The 24,706-nt window shown below is 36.1% G+C and overlaps 1 protein-coding gene and 1 long non-coding RNA gene across 17 annotated transcripts in view; one reads left to right on the top strand and one right to left on the bottom strand.

Moving 5' to 3' along the window:
- The window catches only part of LOC106968797 (uncharacterized), a 231,146-nt gene extending 224,109 nt beyond the window's left edge, over positions 1-7,037 (bottom strand). For 7 of the 14 annotated variants that reach the window (XR_008299651.1, XR_008299656.1, XR_008299650.1 and 4 more), the window contains exons 1-3: positions 3,898-6,876; positions 1,018-1,137; positions 794-905 (exon numbers count right to left, since the gene is read on the bottom strand). This is a non-coding gene — a long non-coding RNA (uncharacterized LOC106968797). The other 7 variants (XR_008299657.1, XR_008299658.1, XR_008299649.1 and 4 more) reach the window with 7 other exon arrangements.
- A 76-nt stretch (positions 7,038-7,113) lies between these two features.
- On the top strand, positions 7,114-21,710 carry ARRDC3 (arrestin domain containing 3). Of its 3 annotated transcripts, none has more exons than XM_015065208.3 (8): positions 7,114-7,616; positions 11,593-11,674; positions 13,594-13,741; positions 14,729-14,831; positions 15,173-15,429; positions 15,766-15,928; positions 16,202-16,356; positions 18,958-21,710. In XM_015065208.3, the coding sequence occupies exons 1-8, from the start codon at positions 7,337-7,339 to the stop codon at positions 19,012-19,014; spliced, it is 1,245 nt and encodes a 414-aa protein (XP_014920694.1). In that variant the 5' UTR covers positions 7,114-7,336; the 3' UTR covers positions 19,015-21,710. The 3 variants fall into 3 exon arrangements, 2 of the variants coding, with proteins under 2 accessions (XP_014920694.1, XP_026893999.1); XR_008299643.1 differs by having other exon boundaries at positions 7,115-7,616; positions 16,164-16,356; XM_027038198.2 differs by lacking the exon at positions 7,114-7,616 and adding an exon at positions 10,566-10,703.
- The last annotated feature ends 2,996 nt before the right edge of the window (positions 21,711-24,706 follow it).

Below are 24,706 nucleotides of genomic sequence, written 5' to 3'. Positions count from 1 at the left end.
CTCTCTCTCTTTGCCCCTCCGCTGCTTGTACTCTGTTTCTTGCATTGTCTCAAAAATAAGGATTAAAAGGTGTTGTGAACAAAGAAGAGGAACATATAATCCAAACTAGGGAGGAGAGGATGGTTACAGAAGCCTTCTTGGAGGCTTACTGATAAATAAGTCTACTGCCTGGCTTTCAGCATGGCCTACTGATAAAGAGAATTGATTCAAATCCTAGTACCATCTGTTACTAGTTGTGGGAGTATGGACAAGTTACTTCATTATTCCAAGCTGGTTTCCTTGTTTATAGGATGGATACAATAGTATTTACCTAATAGTGCTGTTAAGACGACCAAATAAGATAATGAGCAGAAAGCACAGTGGCTGCCATAAAATATGCTAGTATTCTGATTGTTTTAACGGTGATCTCTTTCTCTCTCTCACACACACCCCTCACCTAGCAAACAAGCTGGTGGTTTCTGGATTTCCTGGCCAATGTATGTATGTCCTATATACCTCTAAAAGAAAAACTTGTTTCATCCCACCTAGCCTGCCCCCCTGCCCCATTTTCAGTTATCAAACAGGCTTCCTGATCCTATGAAAAGTCTCCCTGACTTTCTTTAGTCATGCCTGTGCCATGTCCACTCTTTGAATGTGAGCCTGACCACTGAGAAATGTCTTGAGAAGACCCTAACTCTCCTGTCATCCTTCTCTGTCTCCATATCCTCCCAGAGACAGATCTCTTGCCCTTCACCCTCACACTACTCTCTGAAGATTTGGTGATTTTTTGGTGATTTTTCAAGAGTTCACTTACCAATGTTTTGGTGATTTTTCAAGAGTTCACTTAATTGGCTTTGTCCTCTTAACTATTGGCCACTGCTGTCTCCAAGCCAGCAACCAACACTTCATTTCATTTAGAGTGATCACTGCAGAGACAGAAAAAAATAATGTGATTAGAATACAAAATCACTGAAGTTCATGACAATGAGAAAGGCTTGTGCTAGAAACAGTAAGAGAATGACCATTTGTTCTTCTCACCTTATCCTTTCTAGGATCATGACTCTATTTGACAATCATTCCCCTGCCATTGGCCACTTATTTATCAAGTGACTCTTTCCAAAAGGTTCTTCTCTCCTTCCTCTTCATTTGCAGAAAAGCCTAAGGGGAGAGGTCAGGCTAAGTTCAGTATCTTCTTATACGTTTATCTTTCTAGAGCTTCTGCCAAGTTTCACCAAAACAGATTGAAATAATATCAAAAGACAAAAATAAATGAAAAATTAGAGTTAAAAGGCTTCTCCCATTCAAGGGGCCCACTGGCAGAAATAAAGTATTCCTTATCTGTAAGAGTGTAAAAGATGATTTGGACATTAAAACTAGTAGGTAAAATTCAATCTACTCTAGCTTCCTAATTTTGTCTTTAACCCGTATGTTACAAAATTATTTTGACTTTACTAAAGCATTACTCCCACTTTCTAAAGACAAAGATACACTATATTATTTCAACTTGTAAATTACTCACTCATTTTTTTTTTTTACTTGAGAGAGAGAGAGAGAGAGAGCATGAGAGCAGGAGCAGAGGAGAGGTTCAGAGAGAGAGAATCCCAAGCAGGCTCCACGCTAAGCACGGAGCTTCACACAGGGCTCAATCCAACTACCCTGGGATCATGACCTGAGCCACCCAGGTGCCCCAATTTGTAGATTATTCATGATTTAATTCTGCTCCTCACTTCAGACGCTTTGTGCATCTTCACAACAGCATGTGTACCCCATATCCACAAAACTCTTCAAAGAGTTTTGAAGAGTTGTATGTTTCAAAGAGATATATGTTTCAAAGTCTAAACTATTAAAGCATTAAGGTCCTACCAGATTCTCCACAGCAAAATAATTGGAAATTCATACACTCTACAAAAACCAATTATCAACTGACTATATCAATTACATATCAATTTTATATCAATTTGGGCAGAAAATTTCAGTTGCCTCAAGTTTCCACTGAAATGCATTGATTTAAGTAGCTTATTTATAAACTAAAAGAAAAATGTTCATGTTACAAAAATAAAAAATATAAAACCAATTCCTGATTAAGCCACATGTGAATTTACTAAGTCACAGATTAAATGTGTGATTTCAAAGCTTAGCTATCATGTAACTTGTTTCCTGACTCTGAAACAAAAGATCATTTGAAACACTTAGAATTCTGGATGCAGCAAACTTTTAAACTGCCTTTCCTCCTTACAGCATTTCTCAACAAACTCTTCCTTCATCATGGCTACTTCTTCAATGGGATAACAAGTAAAAGTCCTCAACAACAGAAAAAATAGTAACAGGAAAACTAAGCTGATTCAAATGAATGAGAAGAAATAATTCTTTTTACAGTTTTTAAGTATGATAACATAATAATAAACAACAATAAATAAAACTAACCTTACATAACAGACCCTTGGAAAATGCTTCCATTAAACAGTATTGAAAAAATAGTGACAGTAAATAATAAGTTTCGGGTTTTAAAAATCATCAATAATAAGATCCTCTTCATCAACAGAAAAAAATGTAGATGACTGGAAAGGCAATATTCTCTAAGTGAGATATTGAATATGAAATTCCATTTAGCAAAATATGAATTTGAGGTAAAAAAAAAACTGAGAACTTGTTGCATTCACTTATACTTACCGCTAAAACTCAGTAATCATCAGAAAATGTTAGCTATTATAGTTAGATTTTTTTTACATTCATTACATAAAGTTGTGCCGGGTCAAAAGTCATAAAATAGTTCAAAAAAGAAACTTAGCATTTCTGATTCTCCCCATAGGCCCAATGCCACTCAAGCCTACATGAATAAACTTTACCAAGTCATCTGATTTAGCAGGACCTAAGTGTTACAAATTCATTCAAGAGATTTTCCCTTGGAGCCACTAATCAAATCTGTTGTCAGAGAATTCTAATTGATATGAATCACTGTCTTTACTTCACCAGCAATGCAATAATGCTTATTATTAATAGTTCTTTATTAGTTGTATATCTAGATGGAAATGTAACAAAATGTTAACAGTGGTATATCTGGGTGGATAGAATTATGGATGACTTTACTGTAAATTAAAAAATCAAGGGGTACCTGGGTGGCTCAGTTGGTTAAGCACTGGATTCCTGATTTTGGTTCAGGTCAAGGTCTCATGGCTAGTGAAATAGAGCCCTGAGTTAGGCTTTGTGCTGATAGTGCAGAGCCTGCATAGCACAGAGCCTGCTTGGGGTTCTCTCTCTCTTCCTATGCCCCTACCCAGCTCATGCTCGCTCTCTCTCTTTCCCTTTCTCTCTCTAAATAAATAAAATAACCTTTAAAAAAAAAACATACTTTAAAAAAAAAAGACATCAAAAATAAAAGATCAACTGGTGTTCACATAACACATACTACATCTTAATGAGGAGGGAGAACAGAAATAGAAATTTGGAACTGAAATTTATGATGAAATTCAGAATACATCTGAATGTCTATTAAGTATGAACAACATAAATACACCATCTAATTAACTATCAAATATGAAAAACTCACTTATTTTGCTAATAACATAGCAAATCTTGCCTCCAGTCTTTGCGCCAAAGTCATTGTATTTTGAGGATGTTAAAGAGTTAAGTCAGAGTCACAAAATCCTGAAATATGAAATTAAAACAAAAAGAAAACAAAAACCAAACACCCTTAGTTCTACACTACGTAAGACAATCAAGTGTTAGTTGAAATAAGGATTAAACATGGATTTCATTTTTTTTTTTTTTTAAGAATAGGTCTGGCTCCTGGTGTGGTTTTTCTTACAATCATACATGAAAACTTTCTGTTGAGATGGCTTGGTGTTTTTTTTTTAATAATATTGAGCACTATGACATATTATGTAAAAATCTCCAGACTTGGCAGTAATTTTTACTTACCACATGAATACAAAATATCTTGATAGTGATCATCATTTGTCAGTTTTAGATAGAGTTCTTGAGCTTGAGTTTAACCCTTTGTACAGTAAGATGGAACAGCCATTGAATTTAAAATCCAAGGAACAAATACCAGAAAGAGGGATTTCTACTTAAGCTCTGAAGAAGTTGTAAAAAGGGAAGGGGGAGCTAGTTATTCTGCCTACTTGGAATTTTATTCAGTTGTGCCCAACTGAGTCTAGTAGAGGGGTTAGAAGAAGGGAAAGGAGTTAACAGCAGTGAGATGTTGTTCTGGGCACAGAAAACAGCATGCAACTGCACATTGGCAACAGCGAGACAGGCTAACAAAGGGGACAGAAGATGCACTTGACAGGAGTATAGAGAGTCAGCAGAGGAGTAGGAGGAGAAGGCATACGAGACGTAGGCTGGAGTGCAGTAGGAAAGAGCCTTAGTGGTAAAGATGAATAGCTTAAACTTAATGCAAAATACAATAAGGGCCCAGTAAGACAAGTCCAGAAGACCAAGAAAACACCTAAAGTACAACATTTCAAGTTATCTCAAAGGCAGAGTTTTAGACAAGGAGTTTTGAAAAGGGGAGGTTACAAATGCCACAAGAGAAAACATTTAGTCCAAAATTTAATCCAAGTGTTTTTTTCCTTTTAGACACAAATACAAAGGGACATCTGGCTGGCTCAGTTGGAAGAGCATGAGACTCTTGATCTCTGGTTGTGAGTTTGAGCCCCATACTGGATGTAGAAATTACTTACATAAATAAATTTTTAAAAAACTGAAAACACAAACAGGAATTTAAAGGTGCCAGGGTTGTTTGTTTGTTGTTCGTTTGTTTCTGGTGTTTCCAGAGTTTGAACAAATAGGAGAAAGTAAACAAAATGAAGCAAGTAAACTCAAGTTTAGACACTTAAATAGTTATATGACCAAATCCAAATCAAAGAAAGGTGATAATTAGGATAAATCAGTAGAATCTTAAGTAAAAGTGACAGGGGATAAGAATTTCCTGGCAACTTGTCAATTAGTTTAAGAGGTGTTTAGGAAGTGTTTATGAAGACACAGAGAGAAAATAAAGAGAAATAGCAAAGTAAGTAATAAAGACAGTAATTTATAATACCCTAAAAGCTTCTAAGAGAAGGAATAATGCCCTATAGCCCCATGAATGAATCATTTAATGTGGTAAAACAATTTTCCAAACTACAAGTAAATCTCTTAGGGTTCTTTCTGATTAAATGCAATTCTAGTTCATTTAAAAAACTGATTCTTATTTTTTCAGATAGAAGTTATATTACGACAAGAAAATTTTTACTTAAACTTCTGAACAATTTAGCCATTGTTCACGAGCCCTGAGGTATTTAAAACAAATTTAGTAATGAAGGCCTCATTGTGTACTGCACTTTTAAATCCATTTCTTGCCCAATGTCATTTGAATGCTTCACAAGTATCATTTGACCCTAAAGCTGAGAAGCTGACATTTTAGCAAATTCACCATTTTACCACTAGGTGGCAAAAAAACCCAAGTAGTATCTGTTACCAAAGCTAGTACAAAATTCCAAGTACTTGAACAACCAGAATGAATTTCCACCAGGTGTCAACCAAGAGGGAAAAAAAAAGAAAAAAGGCTATGTTTCCCACTCAGATACACAAATTCAGTTTTAAGCATAGCCATCTAAACTTTATTAGAGATAAATGGCCTGGTCATTAACTCTCCAAATAATTTGTATATTTATATATAATGCTGAGGCCAAGGTAACTACCTTGTCAACTAAAATCCAACGAAATTGTTTCTTCCCCAAAAAGCAAGAAAACAGTAAACCAATGAGAACAGTCAAAAATCTTCCAGTGTATTTAATTATGAATATATAGTTCCAGATTCATATTTTTCCATCTACATTTCTCTTAGAAGCAGCTCTGTTGATTGCAAAAATCTAGAAAAGTTTATGCTGTTATGCCTTGAATCCCAGTGTGAGTTTATGAAAACATTGCCATTTGTTACCAAAATGTTCACAATATAAATTTACTTGTCTTTGATTAAGAGGATTACAATGTTGAACAGTCTAAGACCGTTGGACTTGTAAAAATTAATATGAGAACTTTACAAAATTAAGTTCTATTTATATACCACATCATGCTTTTTAAAAACCATCTTACAGGCTTCACTAATTTCTAACAAAGATTTTCGATTCTGTTGTGAACATGAGGTCAGTTAAAACACTATGTCATGTTGCCTTTTATAAAGTGGTACTTTTTAAGGCCAAACTCTATTTTTAATCCTCTGGACACAGGAGTTGTAATCATGTCATACCCTGCAAATCTAGCTGTAGGTGGTGTCTTTAAAAAGCCTCTTTTCTTCCTTCTAGGAAGTGGTCAGGCCTTTTCCCCCCTGGCGTCATCATGCAAACAACTTGGTTGCTTTTCGTTGCTAATTAAGAGATGGAAGAAAAAGCAGTCGAGGAGTAAGCAAAACCTATTGATTAAAAAAAGAAGAAGAAAAAAAAAAACAAACTATTGATCATAGTTGCCTCTCTTTCTTGCTCCTTCTGGTCTTCTCTTGTAAGGCTCCTTTGGCCTCGACTGAGTTCCCTTCCACTCTGCCTACAACGCAGTGGTCTTTTAATAATCCAAGCCAAGAATGCTCTTGTCTACGAACACTGTTTCTTGTCTAGTTTTTATTACGTTTTCTTTTGAAATTCGTTAGATTATGCTCGGCAACCAGCCGCTTGCCCAACCGGTTTCTCCCCTTCCCCCATCTCTCTTCACACATCACTTTTTCCTCCTTCCATCCAAGTAGTGGGCAAAACCCTGCAGCGCCGGTAACGCTCGCTTCGGTCTGGTCACTCAGCAGTTTATCCCTACTTGGTTTTGCAAACATCTCCCCACCCGGCGCCTGTCCCCCAGTGCCCACTCTTTTATTATCTATTAGAGTGTGCTCGATAAGGGGCTCCAGATAGCACGTCGAGGGTTTACGGTAGCCTGCCTACCAATAGGAGCCCACAATGAAGAGAAGTCAGGTTCAGCCTCCCGACAGCCCGTGTCTTCTTCCCTTAGCTGTACACCTACTGTACCCGCGAGCGAGCGAGGGAGCGAGCCGGGCGCGGGAGGGGACGCGCAGGGAGGGCGGACAGCAGCCGCGGCGTGCGCATGCGCACTGGGGTTGTTTTTCACAAAGCTGCTCTTAAAGTGAGCTGGCAGCCTCCAGCCGCCCGTCTTTGTAAGGAGACCACTGAGACTAGCAGAATCGTGGAGCAGCAGCCTCTGTGCTGCCCTGACTTTTTAAGAAATCTCAATGAACTATTTGTAAAGAATCACTGATCTTGCCTGCAAGCTTTTTGCACGGCAAAGACATCGATCAGTGTTAGGTGAAGATCACATTTTATATGTGATCTTGACTTTTTTTGTCTTACATTATATTTTTATAGATTTTGTTATAAACATGGTGCTGGGAAAGGTGAAGAGTTTGACAATAAGCTTTGACTGTCTTAATGACAGCAATGTCCCTGTGTATTCTAGTGGGGATACAGTCTCAGGAAGGGTGAATTTAGAAGTTACTGGGGAAATCAGAGTAAAATCTCTTAAAATTCATGCAAGAGGACATGCGAAAGTACGCTGGACCGAGTCAAGAAACGCCGGCTCCAATACTGCCTATACACAGAATTACACTGAAGAAGTAGAATATTTCAACCATAAAGACATCTTAATTGGACACGAAAGAGGTAAGTTTTTATATTATACAGAAATCATTAGACCTTGATTTTCTTTGGAAAAGTACCTTTTCAATTTTCCTGAATTCGTGTTAATTCTACTCCTGGCCTAACACATAGCAGTTTGATAAAGATTAGCAAAGTTGGAAGATTGGGATTCTCCTTGACATTCATCGTGTGTTAAGCCGTAATGCATGCAGGCATCTGCAAAGTGACTGCAAACTGCACTTATTCAACTACCTCTGTCTATACCCGGCTTGGTCTGTGCCATACGCACTTGGAATACATTTCTATCTTACTTGTAAATTCTACTTAAATCTCATTCAATAATTTTACTAATAAGTTTTCAAATGAATTGCTAAAATCTGCAGTCCAGTATTCGATTTTTTTTTCCCTTGTACTCTGCAACCTTAGATCTTAAAAAACTAAGCTTCAGTGAAGAAACGGAGTAACATTTTTAAGTGGGTAAATAGGTGGTTTTCATTTTTAGTATTGACACGCAAAATATTTTAAAGAATTGATCGTTGTTCTTTGATAAAGGATTTCTGTGGCTTATTTTGACATATGGCATCAACACCCCACGTGTTTTTTCCCTATTCTTTCCAGATCCTTTATAAATTTACATCAAGCATTCTCTATTTTAAAGGATAGTGTCTATCATTATGATAGGTTTCAAATCAGTTTTAGAAGCCATTTCGGGTCAGTAATTTTCTTTTCCGAGTATGATGCCTAACTTTGGAACGTGCATTCAATGAAACCGGTGCCAGTCAAATGGAATTGAAAAGTATTCGGTACATTGGATTTGATTTTTGGTTAGAAAGGGAAGATGAAGGGTTGTCAAGGGGAGAAGGGGTCCTAAGATTTCCAATCTATTGTTTAAGTGGTTACATTGTGGAAATATAGGAGACTCTAAGCTTGTTTTTCTAAGTTTCCACCCTTTGTTAGAAGCGGTTCAATCCTGTTTCGGACCAGTTCTGGGGGGTGGTGAGGAGGGGCGCTTGTTCTGCTCTCAGCAGATTGGTTACACGCGTCAGGTGGTGGCGATGACTTAATTCCTAGCCCAAGAAGAATATAATGTTAAAACTGGTTATGTAATTTTATGCTTCTCCTTTTTCATGCAGTATTTAGTTCAAATGTTGACAATTTTGAAAAAGTACAGGACATCTTTACCTTTTTTAATATTAAAAAATATACATCCTTGAGGAAGTGCTAATTGAACTAAGGCAAGTGTCGAAATGAAGGATGCTTGGGAGTTACAGCATTTAACTCATTTTTTTTTAATAGATTAAGATGAAATCAGTTCTTTGGTTGGGTTTTCACGGTTACACACAGGTCATTTGTATTCTGAAATAATTTCTAGTTAATCCTTCTGAGCAGTAAGACTGATGTTAAATGTAAATGCCTAATGACAGCTTTGGTATTTGTTGAGAAGCAGGCACACGAGTTTGTGTTTGAACCTTTCTGGACATTGCAGCTTTTTATCAAACGGTTAAGAAACAAAGGTTTTTAAGGAGCTGAGGTTTGCAGTGGGATAAAAGTAGAATAACGACTTATGGGGGCAAACGCAGTTTGATTAGTTACTCGATGATTTCACGGTAAAGAAAACTATGTACCCCGTACCCCAGCGAGATGCCCCTCAATCCCTGCAAGGCGCGGACGAGCTCTTAGCTGGAATAGTTTCAATGACTTAAAAGTGGGACCTCTCAAACTAGCCTGGTAACTGAGACCCCGCCCCGGGCGACCGGCGATAGGCGGAGCCGCGTTTGTTAGCCTGTTGCTAAGGCGATGCCAAGCTCTGATTGGATTGGGCGCGGGCGGGTGGAGAGAGTGGGCTCGCGCCGGTTGGGGCGAGGCTTGGAACCGGCGTGCGCCGGTAAAGGTCCCTCCAGAGTGGCCGCCCCCGCCCGTACTCGCATCCCTCCCTGAGCTTGTGGAGGCGCCGTGGTTCATGTCACGGAATGTTGTCGCCCCTCACCTCGGCTTGCTTGGGGACCCCGAAGAAAACGATCTTGGGTTTCAGCAGAGTAGAGGGGGAGAAGCTCCTGCTGGCCTTACAGGTGCCGAACGGCCCTGGGCGTAACTTCAGCTGACAATTCTATTCTGAAGGAACTTGGGTAGGCAGGGTTAGCAGGACCCCGTTTTCCTGTTCTCGGCTGGAAGATGTCAGCTGGCTTCTGTAAACGCTCATTCCCTGAGCTGAAACAAACAAAGCGTGTTGTGGACCTATGCAGTCCCCAGACCGGCTACCTTGATTTGACCTGAGGGACAGACCGTAAAGGCTGGCCAGGAGAAGAGGGAAAAGTGCCACTGACAACGAAAGCTGGGGTCGGGGCCTTGGCGAGTATTCCCTGGCCCCTCCCCATTGTTTCCCGGGGACTATGCAGCCCTGCCCACCCCCCACCCCGCCCCAGTTTCCCTCACCGCAACTGTAAAGGTGTCAGGGTGGCCCGAGCCAGATCGAACCGGTCACCGGCTGGGGCGTGTAAAGCGGAAGCGCCGCTGTGCGGTCGCCCCGCCCCCAGTCCAGCAGGGTAGGCTGCGCGAACGCGAGCGCGAGCGCCGCGCGACGTATGCCGTATGTATAGCGGGTCGCGCGGGCGGCGGCGGCGCGCGGGCGGGCCGGCTGGGATCTGCTCGCGCCGGTTTAGGCCGGTCCTCTCCTGCTCCGGTCTAGTTCTTGATTGACAGCCCGGCACTTGTTTACCACGGCGCGGCCGCCGCAGCTCGCCTCAATGAGACTGCTGAGCTGGCACAAAAAGGGAGAGAGAAGGGAAGAAAAGGAGAGGGAGGCAAACTTTGGGCGCCTTCGAGGGGAACGAGTGTACATGGCCCCCAACTCACCAGCCAATTTTCAGTGCTGAAATTCTTTCAGAGGATTTGCACAGGGGATGAGGAAAATAGTACTGAGATATGAGGGAATCATCGTGGGTTTTGAATAAAAGTATCCACATACAGACGCAATTTTTTCCTTTTCTCCCTTTGATGTAAGGGAAGCATCACGTTTTTTGTGTACCTTCGATACTTTTTGGTGAGGGAAAGTTAAATGATTTTACCAGTCTCGTCTCCTCTCGTGGTAAATGATGGTGTCTACACTAAAAAGTACGTTAATAATAAGACATTTATGTAATTATAATATTTAGAAGGCTAAGAAAAGTCATTTTAAGAATCCAGAATCCCCGCCCGTATTTTCATTAAGTATATTTATTATGGAGAAATTTTTAAAATAAGCTCTTTGGCCGAAAGAAATTGGTTATAAAATGAAAGGTCATTCATCTGGAAATTGGAAACAACCTAATTGGAGTTCAGTTTTCAAGGATGTAGAACATGTTTCCCCGTAAGCAGGCAACCTTTAAAAGATCTTAAAGCTATTTAAGGGTTTTTTAATATATGTATGCACATTTTTAGCTGTCGCTAGGACAAACTGAGTGTGGTCATCATTTTAGGGTCAATAAAGAATTTTTATTTTTAGCTTTGAAACTGACATTAAAATCACTGTTCCGTTTTTCTTTTTAACGTCAACATTTGACAAAGTTTTCTAATGGTTTTAGAATTATAACATTCATTTCATCTGTATCAAAACTGACAGACTTGAAAGGTTTACCCAGTTTTTATTCTATGTCTCATAATAAGCTTAAATAAACCATTGGAGACCAAGATAACATCTTAGTGTGAAATTTGAGCTCTTCCTCTTTTTGTTGAGCATGTACTGTATTGGATGCAGATCCTGTAGAGTTGGCTCATATACCATTAAAATACTTGCCTTTGGGGTAGAAGTGTTAATTATCCCCATCTTACAGATGAGGCAACTGAAGTCTCAGGATTTGTATTTCACCCAGGGGAAGTAACCAAAGTAAGAATTGGCATTAAGACCTCTCAGACTACAAAGCTTGTGGCCTTAATTGTTATAGGAGTATCTTTAAAGTTACGCCACTGTGAGGAGTGTGCAAAGGTTTAACGTCAAGCTTTTTCTTTTTCTGTTTGTTTTAAGATGATGATAATTCCGAAGAAGGCTTCAACACTATTCATTCAGGAAGGCATGAATATGCATTCAGCTTCGAGCTTCCACAGACGTAAGTATTATAACAGGCATTCTTCATAAACCTCCATTCTTTTAAAATTAAAATTATTCTAAATTTAAATATTTTTAGTTTAAAAAAAAACCCTTTTCATTATTGAATGTTGCTAGAGGAAAACAATACACTGAAAGAAGTAGCTACTTTTTAATCTAGCCTGGCAAAATTATAGAAAGCAAAGCTCAATTCTTAGTACTTTGTCTCAAGATCTGTGAGGTTTTTAAAACTTGAATAGTATTTCACCTAACGTGAGTGAATTAGAAGATTCTGCTTAAATAGTAACCATTTTATAAGTACTTTATTTATCATCACTTGGTACTAGCAGAAACATAGAACATACCAAGTCTTTTCTGCTAATGCTAACCAACAGCAGTAAACTAAAAAGATAAAAATAATTAGGAATAGATTAACTTTAGAAGTGATGTTCTTTAGATACGGATTCAGCTTCTGTGCAAAGAGCTGATTGAAAAGGTCCCAAAAGAGATACTATATGATCTGAACTTAAAAGGAAACACCCATCGTGTACCTAAATATAAGGCTTGGAATATAGTATGGAAGAAGAAAAGAAAGTGGTTTATTCTTAACATAAAAATAGATCGTTAAAAAACAAATACTCCCCTCAATTTTTTAATATCTTTGATAATTCTAGTACTTGAGTTACATGCGAATAGTTTATAAATGGTATTTTTCAGAATATTCTATTTCCTCCATGCCCTAATCTACTTTTTAAGAGACATACTGCAAGTGTGAATATAATGCTAATACTGGGCCTGAATATTTCTCAGGGTGAAGGTAATTTAATATTTATATGTTTTTTAAAAATCTGTAAACCAAGGTCATTAACTTTTTTTAATGTTTATTTATTTATTTTGAGAGAAAAAGAGGGAGAGCGAATCCAAAGCAGGCTCTGCACTGTCGGCTCAGAGCCGGACATGGGGCTCAATCCCACAAACCGTGAGGTCTCGACCTGATCCAAAATCAAGAGTCAGATGTTTGACTGAGCCACCCAGGCACCCCAAATCAAGGTCATTTAAAATAAAGTCTGGAAGACTAACATAAATACTGCATTTTACTTTTCTGTGCTATACACATTAATACAGGAGTCTAAAATACAAAAATATCTGTAAAAACAACACTACTTCTCATGCTAATCTAAGTTAGCACTGTACCTTATACATAACTGAACCCTGGGCATTTTTCTAAGGAAATTATGAAAGAAGAAAAAAAAAAAAAAACTAAGCCTACCGAAATAAAACCTTCCACAATTAATAAAATTTGGGAGAATTGAAAAACACTTCTGATTTTCTTGACAGAGATTAACAGAAATGTTTCTTTTTCTTTTTAAACCTATAAAGTTAGAAAACCTGGCCAAAAAGAGTTAGAATATGAGTAAACTAGGAAATGGGAAACCAGCTTTTTAGAGTTTCAGTAGACCTATAAAATGCAAATTTTTTTAAATTATAACAAATGGCCTATGCCTTTTCTAGATCTTCTTAATTAGTTACTACAAAAAGAGATTTCTAGCCAGTGGGTAGAATTTCTTAATAGAAATACTTAAACCATTCTTAACTTCATTTTTAGATTAAACTTTTGATCTTTCAAGAATTGTTCATTTCCAAACTTGCATAATTTTGCCACCAGCATTAAAAGTAGCTTCTTCTTAGTTTAAAGGGATTGTATTCTTCTGGCTTTTTTAAGCAAAATTACTATAATATTAACTGTTAGCTATTGTCATTTGGAAAACAGAAGATTTTTTCCCCCAATGACTTATCCCTTTGGAAATTAAAAAAATTCTATGTTTGATACCTCATTGATAATAAACAGTGCCCTGTAGTAACACTTCTATATGCTGACCTGCTGTATAATTATTAAAAAGAGGTATAAAATTAATATATTGAACTTTATATTCTGCACAGACCACTTGCTACCTCATTCGAAGGCCGACATGGCAGTGTGCGCTATTGGGTGAAAGCCGAATTGCACAGGCCTTGGCTTCTACCAGTAAAATTAAAGAAGGAATTTACAGTCTTTGAGCATATAGATATCAACACTCCTTCATTACTGGTAAGAATTGACTGAATTCTTCATTCTTGTTTTCAGCATATAAATATTAAAGAATAATCACCTAAACTATGCAATACGTATAAATTTTAAATTGTGATTTATTTTAAAATTCATAACTATTTATTTTTTAATATTTATTTTAAAAATACAGTCAAGAGCACACAAATTAGCGAAAAGTATGCTCATATTTTCTGACATTGTAATAACTTCAGCATATGGTATGAAATAACTCTTACTCAAAAGATAACAATAACAAAAAATAGATCTGTTCCTTGGATAATTCTAGCAGAAGAGGAACAGTAGTATCAGTTATTATTATAAGACCATATCACTTACCATGAAAAGATCATAATCTAAAATTCGCATTGCATTCTTCCAACATAGGGATAGTTGTCAAATGTTGGGGAGATTTTGTCACTTTGATGAAAAAACAATTCCATTTTAAAAGCAATTCTTTTTAATTGCATTTTTCCACAAGATTCAAATTTGACTTTAAAAACTTTATTTGGTTTAAACAAATGATAACATCTTCAAGCAAATAACATTAAAAATGAGAGTTTTCCTTTTTTCACATAATTAATTGATTGTTACATTCTTAAAGAAAGATGTTAACATTTGGGATTATAACCAAACTGTTTTCTAAGCTGCCTTTTTTTTTTAAAGGCAGTTTATGTGGAAAGGGTTTTTTTGTTTGTTTGGATGGTTAGTTTTTAATTACTGTATATGTAAAACTTTGTTTATGGAATGTGATGTTAAACCTTGTACCCCTTTTTTTAATTGAATGGAAATTTATATATGAACAAAAATAATTGTATAATTCAGGAGCCATCAGTTAGGTTTTTTTTGAAGTACATTTGGATACACTTAGAAAAAAAGCAACACTGCTTTTAATTTTAATTCTCCAAGAATTTGGGATTTTTATATTAAAACATTGTTACTGTCCCAATTTCATGCATTGATCTTTTTCTCTAAATTTATTTCTTACAGTCACCCCAAGCAGGCACAAAAGAAAAGACTCTCTGTTGCTGGTTCTGTACCTCAGGCCCAATATCCTTAAGTGCCAAAATCGAAAGGAAGGGCTATACCCCAGGTACGTATGAGATGGCTTCCCAAGGAAAACGATCCTTCATTTAGCTTTTATATATAAATTTATGGAATGTCTCTAAATGCAAACATAATATAGTATTCTTTAGTAAAGTAACTCAGTTTTCTTTCGTAAATTGGAATGTAGTGTCCATTTTTAAATAGCTACTGTAAATGAGTAGTTCTTTTTCATAATTCTAAATTACTTCCTGCTTTTGGGACAGTTTTTTGTCCATGTAGTCCATGTAGAGCAATGAAATTACATTTTAAGTTCTTAAGAATCCATTTTTGGGTTTATTTTACCTTTTTCTGCTTTTTTAACAGTAGATACATATTTTTTTTCTCTAGGTGAATCAATTCAGATATTTGCTGAGATTGAAAACTGCTCTTCCCGAATGGTAGTGCCAAAGGCAGCCATTTACCAAACACAGGCCTTCTATGCCAAAGGGAAAATGAAGGAAGTAAAACAGCTTGTGGCTAACTTACGTGGGGAATCCTTATCATCTGGAAAGACAGATACCTGGAATGGAAAGTTGCTGAAAATTCCACCAGTTTCTCCCTCTATCCTCGACTGTAGCATAATTCGTGTGGAATATTCACTAATGGTATGTATAGAGTTAAGGGTTTGTTGTTGTTATTTAGTATTAAAGTCATGAGGATATTATTTTGTCTTATATCCAGGATTTGATTTTTATATTCCATATATGATATATAAAAATATATGTAAATACTAAATTTGGTTTATAATTAATCGTTTACCTCACGTGTAAACGTACTATACAGTATTATACGTAACTAGAGAAAAATTTCTAGTATGTTTTACGTATATATAACTAAGAAACAAAGTAAATGAAGTCTTCAACATTAAAATTGGGTTATTAGTTTTTAAAAAAGAAATAATACTTGGAATTCTAAACCTAACATCTTTTTTCAATGCTTAGGTATATGTGGATATTCCTGGAGCTATGGATTTATTTCTTAATTTGCCACTTGTCATTGGTACCATTCCTCTACATCCATTTGGTAGCAGAACCTCAAGTGTAAGCAGTCAGTGTAGCATGAATATGAACTGGCTTGGTTTATCCCTACCTGAAAGACCTGAAGGTAATTTGATAATGCATGTTTAAGCTTAATTTCTTAATATTTTCAAGAACATAATTTTGCTTCTAATATTTTATAGATACACTTTTGTCTATACCTGCAGACAGTAGATGTGTCCCTAATGTTAGATTTAAAACCTATATCCCTGTAGTTTTGATCACAAAACAAAAAATTATTTTTTTTTATCTTGACATTATTTGTTAATATCTATTATTCTGTGTATTTTGACATGCATAAGAACATGCTGTTCGAATTGCGTGTATCTTTTTCCTTCAGCACCACCCAGCTATGCAGAAGTGGTAACAGAGGAACAAAGGCGGAACAATCTTGCACCAGTGAGTGCTTGTGATGACTTTGAGAGAGCGCTTCAAGGACCACTGTTTGCTTATATCCAGGAGTTTCGGTTCTTGCCTCCACCTCTTTATTCAGAGGTAAACACTAGCTCCTCAAGTATGAAATAGGCCAGCTCTCCTGGGAAATACTATTGTAGACTTTTTTAAAAACGTAGTTCAGTTTTGATTAGCATCATATTAATAGAAAAATAATTTAAAACAACAGGATTAAGCATTAAATTATGGTTGTCCAGATTTAAATAAGTTTCATTCTTAACTTTAATAAGTAGGACTCATATTATTGGGGAAACGGGGATAGTGGTCCAGTCTCATGCTCACAGAATGTCAGTTAAAGGAATAATTCATTTTTTTAAGCTTATTTATATTTATTTTGAGAGAGAGAGCAAGCACATGCGGGGAAGGGGCAGAAAGAGAGCTTTACAGAGAATCCCAAGCAGGTTCTGCACTGTCAGCGCAGAGCCTGATACGGGGCTTGAGCTCACAAACCATGACATCATGACCTGAGCCAAAATCAAGAGTCAGATAGATGCTCAACAGACTGAGTCAACCAGGCACCCCAGGACTAATTAATATCATATTTTAAGCATCAATAGAAGTGGCATTTTGCAACCATAAATTAATTCAGTAGCTTTAATTCATCTTACTCATCAGCCTTTTCAAGTTTAATTCTTGCATATTTTAATAGTCATAGGGGAAAAGAACATGTGCAAAAACATGTTAGACAGACATTTCTATTCATCTCCCATTGATGACCACCAAGCATGTAGGTGAATAAAACATGGCCCTTACTTGAGAGAAGCTCACAGACTAGTGAGAAGAACAAATTTAGAGATGAAATATTTCATAATAGTATGATAGGAATGCATGCAGTTCATTTGAGAACAGTTCATTAGGACTTGGGAATCAGGAAAGGCTTCCCTGAGAAGGTGATTATTAAGTCAGATCTTCAAAATAAGTAGTCCTCAAAAAGTAATATAGTCCAGGCAGGAAAAACAGCATGTGGAAGGCAAGGAGGCAGGGTAGAAAGCCAGCAATTTCGGGATACTTCAGAATATATCTTAATATATGTTTGAACAGGGGCGCCTGGGTGGCTTCGCTGACTTGGCTCAGGTCATGGTCTCACAGTTTGTGAGTTCGAGCCCCACGTCAGGCTCTGCGCTGACAGCTCAGCGCCTGGAGCCTGCTTCAGATTCTGTGTCTCCCTCTCTCTCTGCCCCTCCCTTGCTCGTGCTCTGTCTCTGTCTCTCAAAAATAAATACACATTAAAAATTTTTTTTAAAAATACATACATGTTTGAAGGGCTTTAAAGTTGCCCTTGATACCAGTATAATACCAAATAGTTTTGTAAATCACTGGAATCAACCTAATCCTTTTGGTTATCATAGTTTAGCAATTTTACTACGTATTATTACTCTCAAATAAGACATAATGGGATTGTTTCACTTTGCAAGAAATTGCTCCTTTTCTCCCTTAACATCATTGCCAGAAGAGTGTGTTTTCCTTTGAATGTGGTTAATAGGAGATCCACTTTACTCATTGAAATGTAGAATATTTAGAATTTGTTTTTGTAAATTCTTATGGTTTTCTATCCAACTATTCTTATGGTTTATTCTATTTCATAAAATTTCCCTTACAATGTTAAAAATGTTCTCCCACTTACAGATTTTATTACATTTTTACACTGATGTTTCTGTCTTAAGTCAGTCACTACTGATTTGATCTGAGGCCTTCTGGCTGTACAACAGGCATTTTAAAAGAATGACAATCTAAGCAATTTGTAGTAAAATTCTACTTCCTTCTTTTAAAGTGAACTAAGATAATTAAGGGAATTTAAAAACTTTTAAAACCCTAAATTGGTTCAAAGTGTGATTTAATTAATAGCCACATGGGGGGAGGAGTTCTAGATTGTATTACAGTGATTTTTTTTTTTTTGTCTCTTTTAAGTCATTAAAAGGTAGATGCTTTTTTTCCTCTAAAAATGTGTTTTACCTAAAGTTTCTGAGGCACTTTGGACTGTGCCACATTTAAATACAAGTAAAAATGGGTGATGCCCAAACGATGTCTCACAAAAAGGAACGTATTAAAGGCAGCTATTTGCCTTCCTATGTCAATTCTCTTTCTAGCTGAGAAACAGCTGAAATATACTCACGTTGCTTAAATGTATGTGCATATGAAAGTCACTGTAGAAATGAGAAGATGGGAAGACTGTAGAGCATTTTGGGTTCAGCATTATTTCTTGATACACACTGTTTTTCTAGGCCCTCTGGGGTTTTACACAACTGCATTCTTCTCAAAGCCTAGAAAAGAGAGGAGTTGACTTTTTTGTAAAAGGATAAAAGGGATATTTCATAAAAGGAGATCATTGCTATGAAGATGTTTTCCATTGTGTATTTGAGTCTTCGTTCCTACTAAGTGCGGAGTAAAACACCATTCTCTGATAAAATTTCACCATTACCTTTTGGAAAAGAGAACTATTTGGGCATACCTTTATAAATTTTATTATTAACCTAGTAATTAAATCTAAGACACTTTATAGATAATACTAGTATCCTTTCTTCCCTTAAATGCTGCGTATGTTCTTTCTGATTAAATTCCTCAGTGGTACTCAAAATGTTAGTCATTAGCTGCATTTTTACTAGACCTTATCAAGTAACTATTTTTTTTCACTTTTCTTTTTAGATTGATCCAAATCCTGATCAGTCAGCAGATGATAGACCATCCTGCCCCTCTCGTTGAAGGAACTGTGTTAGATCAACTTGATGTGGGTTCTGAACTGTATCTCTTCCCAGCTGAGGACAGAGAAGTATCTTGGAGACACGTTTTCAGAGGAAGTGGAATTGCTTTTGCCCAGAAAAATGGCAGATACATGAAACAACCAGTGATCATGCTTTAGAAGCCTACAGCAACATTCTGGGACTGCTCCAACATGCTTGAAGATCTAAGCTTTTCTCCTTTAAAACAGGCACATATTAAGAGCAGTCTTCTTAGCCTATGGTCATACGTGTCAAGACACCACGTTGTAAAGAGGGATGATTTCCTTCTTTTGATTTGAAAATTTGCACATGCTCAATGCTTACATTGTGCAGTTCCAATGTCACTACAGCTTTTTTTTTTTCCATTTATGCCAGACTCTTGATACTCTTTAAAAACTTGTTTGTGGTCAGCACAACAAGGAACAAAAGAAAGCTTTGAAAAAACTTTAACATGAAAAAAACGCACTGACTTTTTTTTTAATTTAATATAGCCTGGACTTTACCTGCGTATGCACATGCTCAGAAATGTCCTACTAGGCTGACCATGTATCACCTCTTCAGCTTGGATCCTATTGTGGATTTATTTACAAACATCAAATGCCTTCAAGCCAATCCTTCTTGCTGTATGTTTTGCAGCCTACTGTAGTAGATACGCAACAGATATGTGGGAAAAGAGATAAGAGGAGGAAGCTAATAAGAGACTTTGTCAAGATTGTATACCTTCTTGGTTTCTTTTAAGAATTTGTTGCCTTTCTACTATTACAGCAAAGCAGCATTTTGTTACTGACTGCCTAAAATCACTTAATCTCAGGTGAACGCATCACTTGCCAAACTGTTGGAATGCTATTTGTGTTTTGTTGCACTGTTGAGTTATTTTTTTGTTTTGTTTGTTTGGTTGGCTTTTTGGAGAGGGAAATTTGGAAAAGGGACATACACAAAAGTGATAACCCACCCACATTCCCTTTTTATCATTACATATAAGAAGAAACTAGCAGAGCTAAGAATGGAGTAAAGAAAGGCAGTATGGCAGGCACCAGCAAAGAGTTAAGGGCTTGTTGCTCTTAAAAATGATTGTTATTTTTATTATTTTAAGAGTATGAAAATTTTCCAGTCACTGGAAAGGAGGAGAAAGTGCATTTATTTTTGTACGGAGTTACTTAATTACCTCCAAAACACCTATGTTGGAAATCATTTTTGCTGGTGCAAAGTGTTTTAATGAGCAGGAATATGTACACACACACATACACATACATATTAGAGAGTTCAATTTATATATTTCGTGTCCTGCTCAAGCTTCTCAGAGCTTGAAAACCCAAGTTTATTCTAAAAGTGTATAACTTCAGAATTACAAGTATACTAGAATATGTGCTGGGATGATAACTGTTTTATATTTTTGTGGGATTTTTTTTAATGAAAGTATTTTTTCCATTACCTAAAGAACATTTTGCTAAACATGAGAAACAACTCACTTTGAGTATATATAGATAAGAGCAACCACATCAGTAAATTATAGTTTATATTAAAGATAATTTACAGTTGGCTCATAACAAATATACCAGCGTTCATGATGACACTTAAAAACTGCATTTTCCAAGGTACCAAGTTTACCGATCGTCTTACTTTGGAAGGAATTCAGCTCTGATGTTTTTAATGAAAATCAGCATCTCTGATATTGCAACATACGTGTGAAATGGGTGTTACATCTATCCTGCCGTTTAACCCCACAGTTAATAAAGTGGCTGAAAATAATAGTAACTCTGGCTTGGTGCTTGACCTGGTTAAATACTGTCTTAAAGCTTCATACAAAACAAATAGGCTTTTCCATAAGTGGCCTTTAAGAAAACATGGAAGACAATTCATGTTTGAAAAATGCTGACAGGGTGAAGAAAGCCCAGCGTAAAAATGAATCGCGTTTTAGGTGATTCAGTAAAGGGTTTGGGCTCCCGTAGCAAACTAATACTAGATAATAAGGAAATGGGGGTGAAATATTTTTTTATTGTTGTTAAATCATTTTGTGAATGTCCCCCTCAAAAGAAGCTAATGGAATATTTGGCATAAAGGGCATTTGGTGGTTTTATTTTTGTTTGGGGGGGGGTGTGTCTGAAAAATCCCTTTTCTTTTTTCTCTTATGTCTAACTAGGGAACAATTGTTGATATGCATAGCATTGGAATACTTATCATCATATACTCTTATAAATAACACATGAAACAAGAATGACCAATATTCTAATAATTGGCACTGGGTCACAAAATAAAATGTGATTAAATTTTGAATCTATAAAACTTTATCAAATAAAGTTTTATTTTCCCCATTAAAAGTTATTTCTTTACTTATTTAGAGGCATTACTTTACTCTTTTCTAAATATTGGTCAATTCCTGACATAAGATGTGAGGTTCACAGTTGTATTCCAGTATTCAAGATAGATTCCTGATTTTTCAATTAGGAAAAGTAAAATCCAAAATGTTAGCAAAACAAAGTGCAATATTAAATGTTTGCTTTATAGATTATATTCTATGGCTGTTTGTAATTTCCCCCTTTTTCCCCCTGTTTTATTTGGTGCTGAATATGTCCTTGTAGGCTCTGTTTTAAGAAAACAATATGTGGGAAATGATTTAATTTTTCCTATTGCTCTTCCTTGTGGAAAATAAAGTGTTTTGTTTTTCTCTTTTTTGTAAAATGGTTTGGAGATTTATTTCAATCTTAATCATGTTAGTAATTCGTCATGCTTGCAAACATTAAGACTACAATTAAACCCTGTTTTAAGCCATGCTAGGTAAGACTAGTTTCTAGATATCAAAATCACTGAAGACTTATAGGAATTTTTAATACTACTTATTAGTGTTTGCCTTAATAATTCACCAAGTTACAGATTTTTCTTTTTTATGAAACATAAGTTTGTTAAATAATTTCAAGTCCTCTATATGAACCAAACTTAACCAGGTAAAGTAGTTTCACTTTGAGGTACCAATTCCCTCTTGCTGTGAAGTATCTAAGTTTCTAGTACTTCAAGAGCACTTACATTTAAAAGGTGTATTAACTAACCTTACAAAAATATTTTTCCTAAATTTTAAAATAACAGTATTTTTCTTAATGTGTGAATTTTAGTGATTCATAACATTATAGGTACTTTGGGGATCACATTTAGAAAAAAAACAAGTATTTATACATATACAGATTAGCTATAAAGTTGTATATGATTGCCGCATATTCTCAAACATATGTACACATAAAAAGTGTTTTACAAAGAAGTGTTTAGACATTATACATTTATAATCAATTTTATGGAAATAAGAGCAAGGAGCACCTAGGTGACTCAGTCAGCTAAGTATCCTACTCTTGATTTCAGCTCAGGTCATGGTCTCATGGTTCATGGGATCAAGCCCCAAGTCAGGCTCTGCACTGACAATGCCAAGCCTGCTTAGGATCCTCTCCCTCTTTCTGCCCCTCTGCACGCTCTTTATCTCTCTCTCTCTCTCTCTCTCCTCTCAAAATAAATGAACATTAAAAAAAAAAAAAAACCCTATCTACACAATGTCTAGACAATAAGGAATAAAAATGACTGAGAAGAGAGGAATAATAGCATGAAAAAGAGAGTTCTCTGTTTTGCTTTCTGTAACTTTAGATGTAGCCTTGAACAGGATGTGTGAATTTTAATGTCTTCATCCACAAAGTAGAAAGTAGCTATCCAAAGTCCCCTTCATCATTGAAGGCGCAAAGATGTAATATATTTTTAGGTAAAGAAATAATGCTCTAAGTCCATTACAACATTGGAAGTTAACCATGTTGCTTCTAAATTTGCATTAGAATACTTTGAGGCTGAGTTAAGTAAATGTCTCAAGTTATATACAATTAATTGACTGTTACTTGGCTTTGCTTTTGCATTGCCATCTATACTTAACCAAACCCTATCACTAATTAGGATTTACTGAATGACAAGCTCAGTATATTTATCAGGATTTTTTTACTGTAACAGGAAGAAACTCAGACTAGCTTAAGAGGAAAAACAAAGTGTATTAACCAGTAATTCCAAGGATGAACTATATACATTAAGCACATTTGGATCCAAAAATCCAAATAATGCTCTGGAGACACACTCTTGTCTCTCATCTCTGTTAACTTACCCTTTTTCATATTTGCCTTATTCTTTCATTTCAGATGGGCCAGGAAAGATGACCCCAGCTTCTATAGCTCCTGGAAGAAAAGCCATCTGGACTCTCCAAATCACTTGTTAAGGGCGATTCTGATTGGCCAGTATCTGGGTCATGTCTCATGCCACATAGAATGGGTTGCCCAATAAAAAGAAATCTGTTTCCAGAAGAAAGGAGAAAAGAGGTTACTATATATTCTTGCTATTTCAAGTGTTGTCCAAACCAGCAGCAATGGCGTCACCTATGAGTGCACTAGAAAAGCAGAATATCAAGGTCTACCGCAGAATACTGACCCAAAATTCCTGTTTACATGGTTCTCAGGTAATCTGTAAGTACAGTAAAATTTATGAAGCTGTGTAGCGCACCAAAGAGACAAAGACAAAACAGGCAACTTTGTTTTCAGGAGTCCCAAGCTGTAACTGAGTTGAGGATTTGGAGTACTTGATAAGTGAAAAATAATTGTGGCATTTTAAATCTCAAAGCCTGTTTATGGCTTGAGATTTTTGAGATATAACTTTTTAACTATAATAATTGGTGGCAATTACACCTCCAGAATTCCTATATCAACAATAGTATTTCTCACAACATCCATATCTGAATGATCAAATATTTTGCCTTTTTATGTCTTGATTTCAAAATCAATAGGAGATACATTTTTCAATACATGAGAGAAAAACTTACTGATAAAATTAATTTGACTTTTGAGGAACTAGTCTAAATAACCAGGAAATGCTGTGATAAATACATGAATATGAAAAGATGACTTCAAATCCAAGACAGCTAGTAGTATAGAAAGCAAAACACACCAGCCCAACTGGAAATAGAACCAGTATCACTGTCTTTACTGAATAGCACAAAACTAACATACAAGGACAAGAATATATTATTTTCAAACCAGCTTCACAGACACCAACTTTGGCAGATGGTGTCAAGATATTATAAAGCCAAAAAAGGGGGGAAACATTGCTTTAGAATAGGTTCTAGCATTTGTATGTTAAGGTGTATAGCCTAATGTGATTCAAGAGAACAAGTTTATGGCATACTAGGAATTTCTGATACATTGTAGCTAATTCTAAGTAGAAATGGATTTTCCTACTTCTAAATTCAAGACTTACATAAATTCTCAACATCAATTTCCAATCCAAACAAAATGATTATTACCTCTGGCACTGGTAGGTCTCTGGGAATGTTAATAAAGTTAAAATAGTGTATTAAAACATCTTGGTATAATTTAGAGATTTATTTACTAGTTACACAAAACAGTCTTACCAGTGAACAGAAGAATGTGAAAGATTAAAATACATTGTCCTAAGATGATAAATCTAACAGTTTCTTCTAACAACTGATGAAAGTCAAATTATTACATTCTTATTACTTTAGATGACATGAATTTTTGCCAAATAAAAAGCTATCTGATCCTTACTGAATATAGGAAAGTATATGAATTAGATCATTTTTCTCTAATGAATAGTGTAACTAATGATAGAAATGCAAAAAAATTGTTAGAATAAGCATCCAGTTTCAG

Source organism: Acinonyx jubatus, chromosome A1, assembly GCF_027475565.1.
Source record: "Acinonyx jubatus isolate Ajub_Pintada_27869175 chromosome A1, VMU_Ajub_asm_v1.0, whole genome shotgun sequence".
In the NCBI taxonomy this organism is placed as follows: Eukaryota; Metazoa; Chordata; class Mammalia; order Carnivora; family Felidae; genus Acinonyx; species Acinonyx jubatus.
This window is presented reverse-complemented; position numbering and strand designations above follow the sequence as displayed.

What these genes read in the sequence shown, in the direction of transcription:
- ARRDC3 (XM_015065208.3), top strand. Translation starts at nt 7,337, where the DNA reads ATGGTGCTGGGAAAGGTGAAGAGTTTGACAATAAGCTTTGACTGTCTT. An exon ending in CCTACCTGAAAGACCTGAAG is followed by an intron (nt 15,929 to 16,201) that starts GTAATTTGATAA and finishes TTTTTCCTTCAG; the next exon opens with CACCACCCAGCTATGCAGAA. An exon ending in CTCCACCTCTTTATTCAGAG is followed by an intron (nt 16,357 to 18,957) that starts GTAAACACTAGC and finishes TTTTCTTTTTAG; the next exon opens with ATTGATCCAAATCCTGATCA.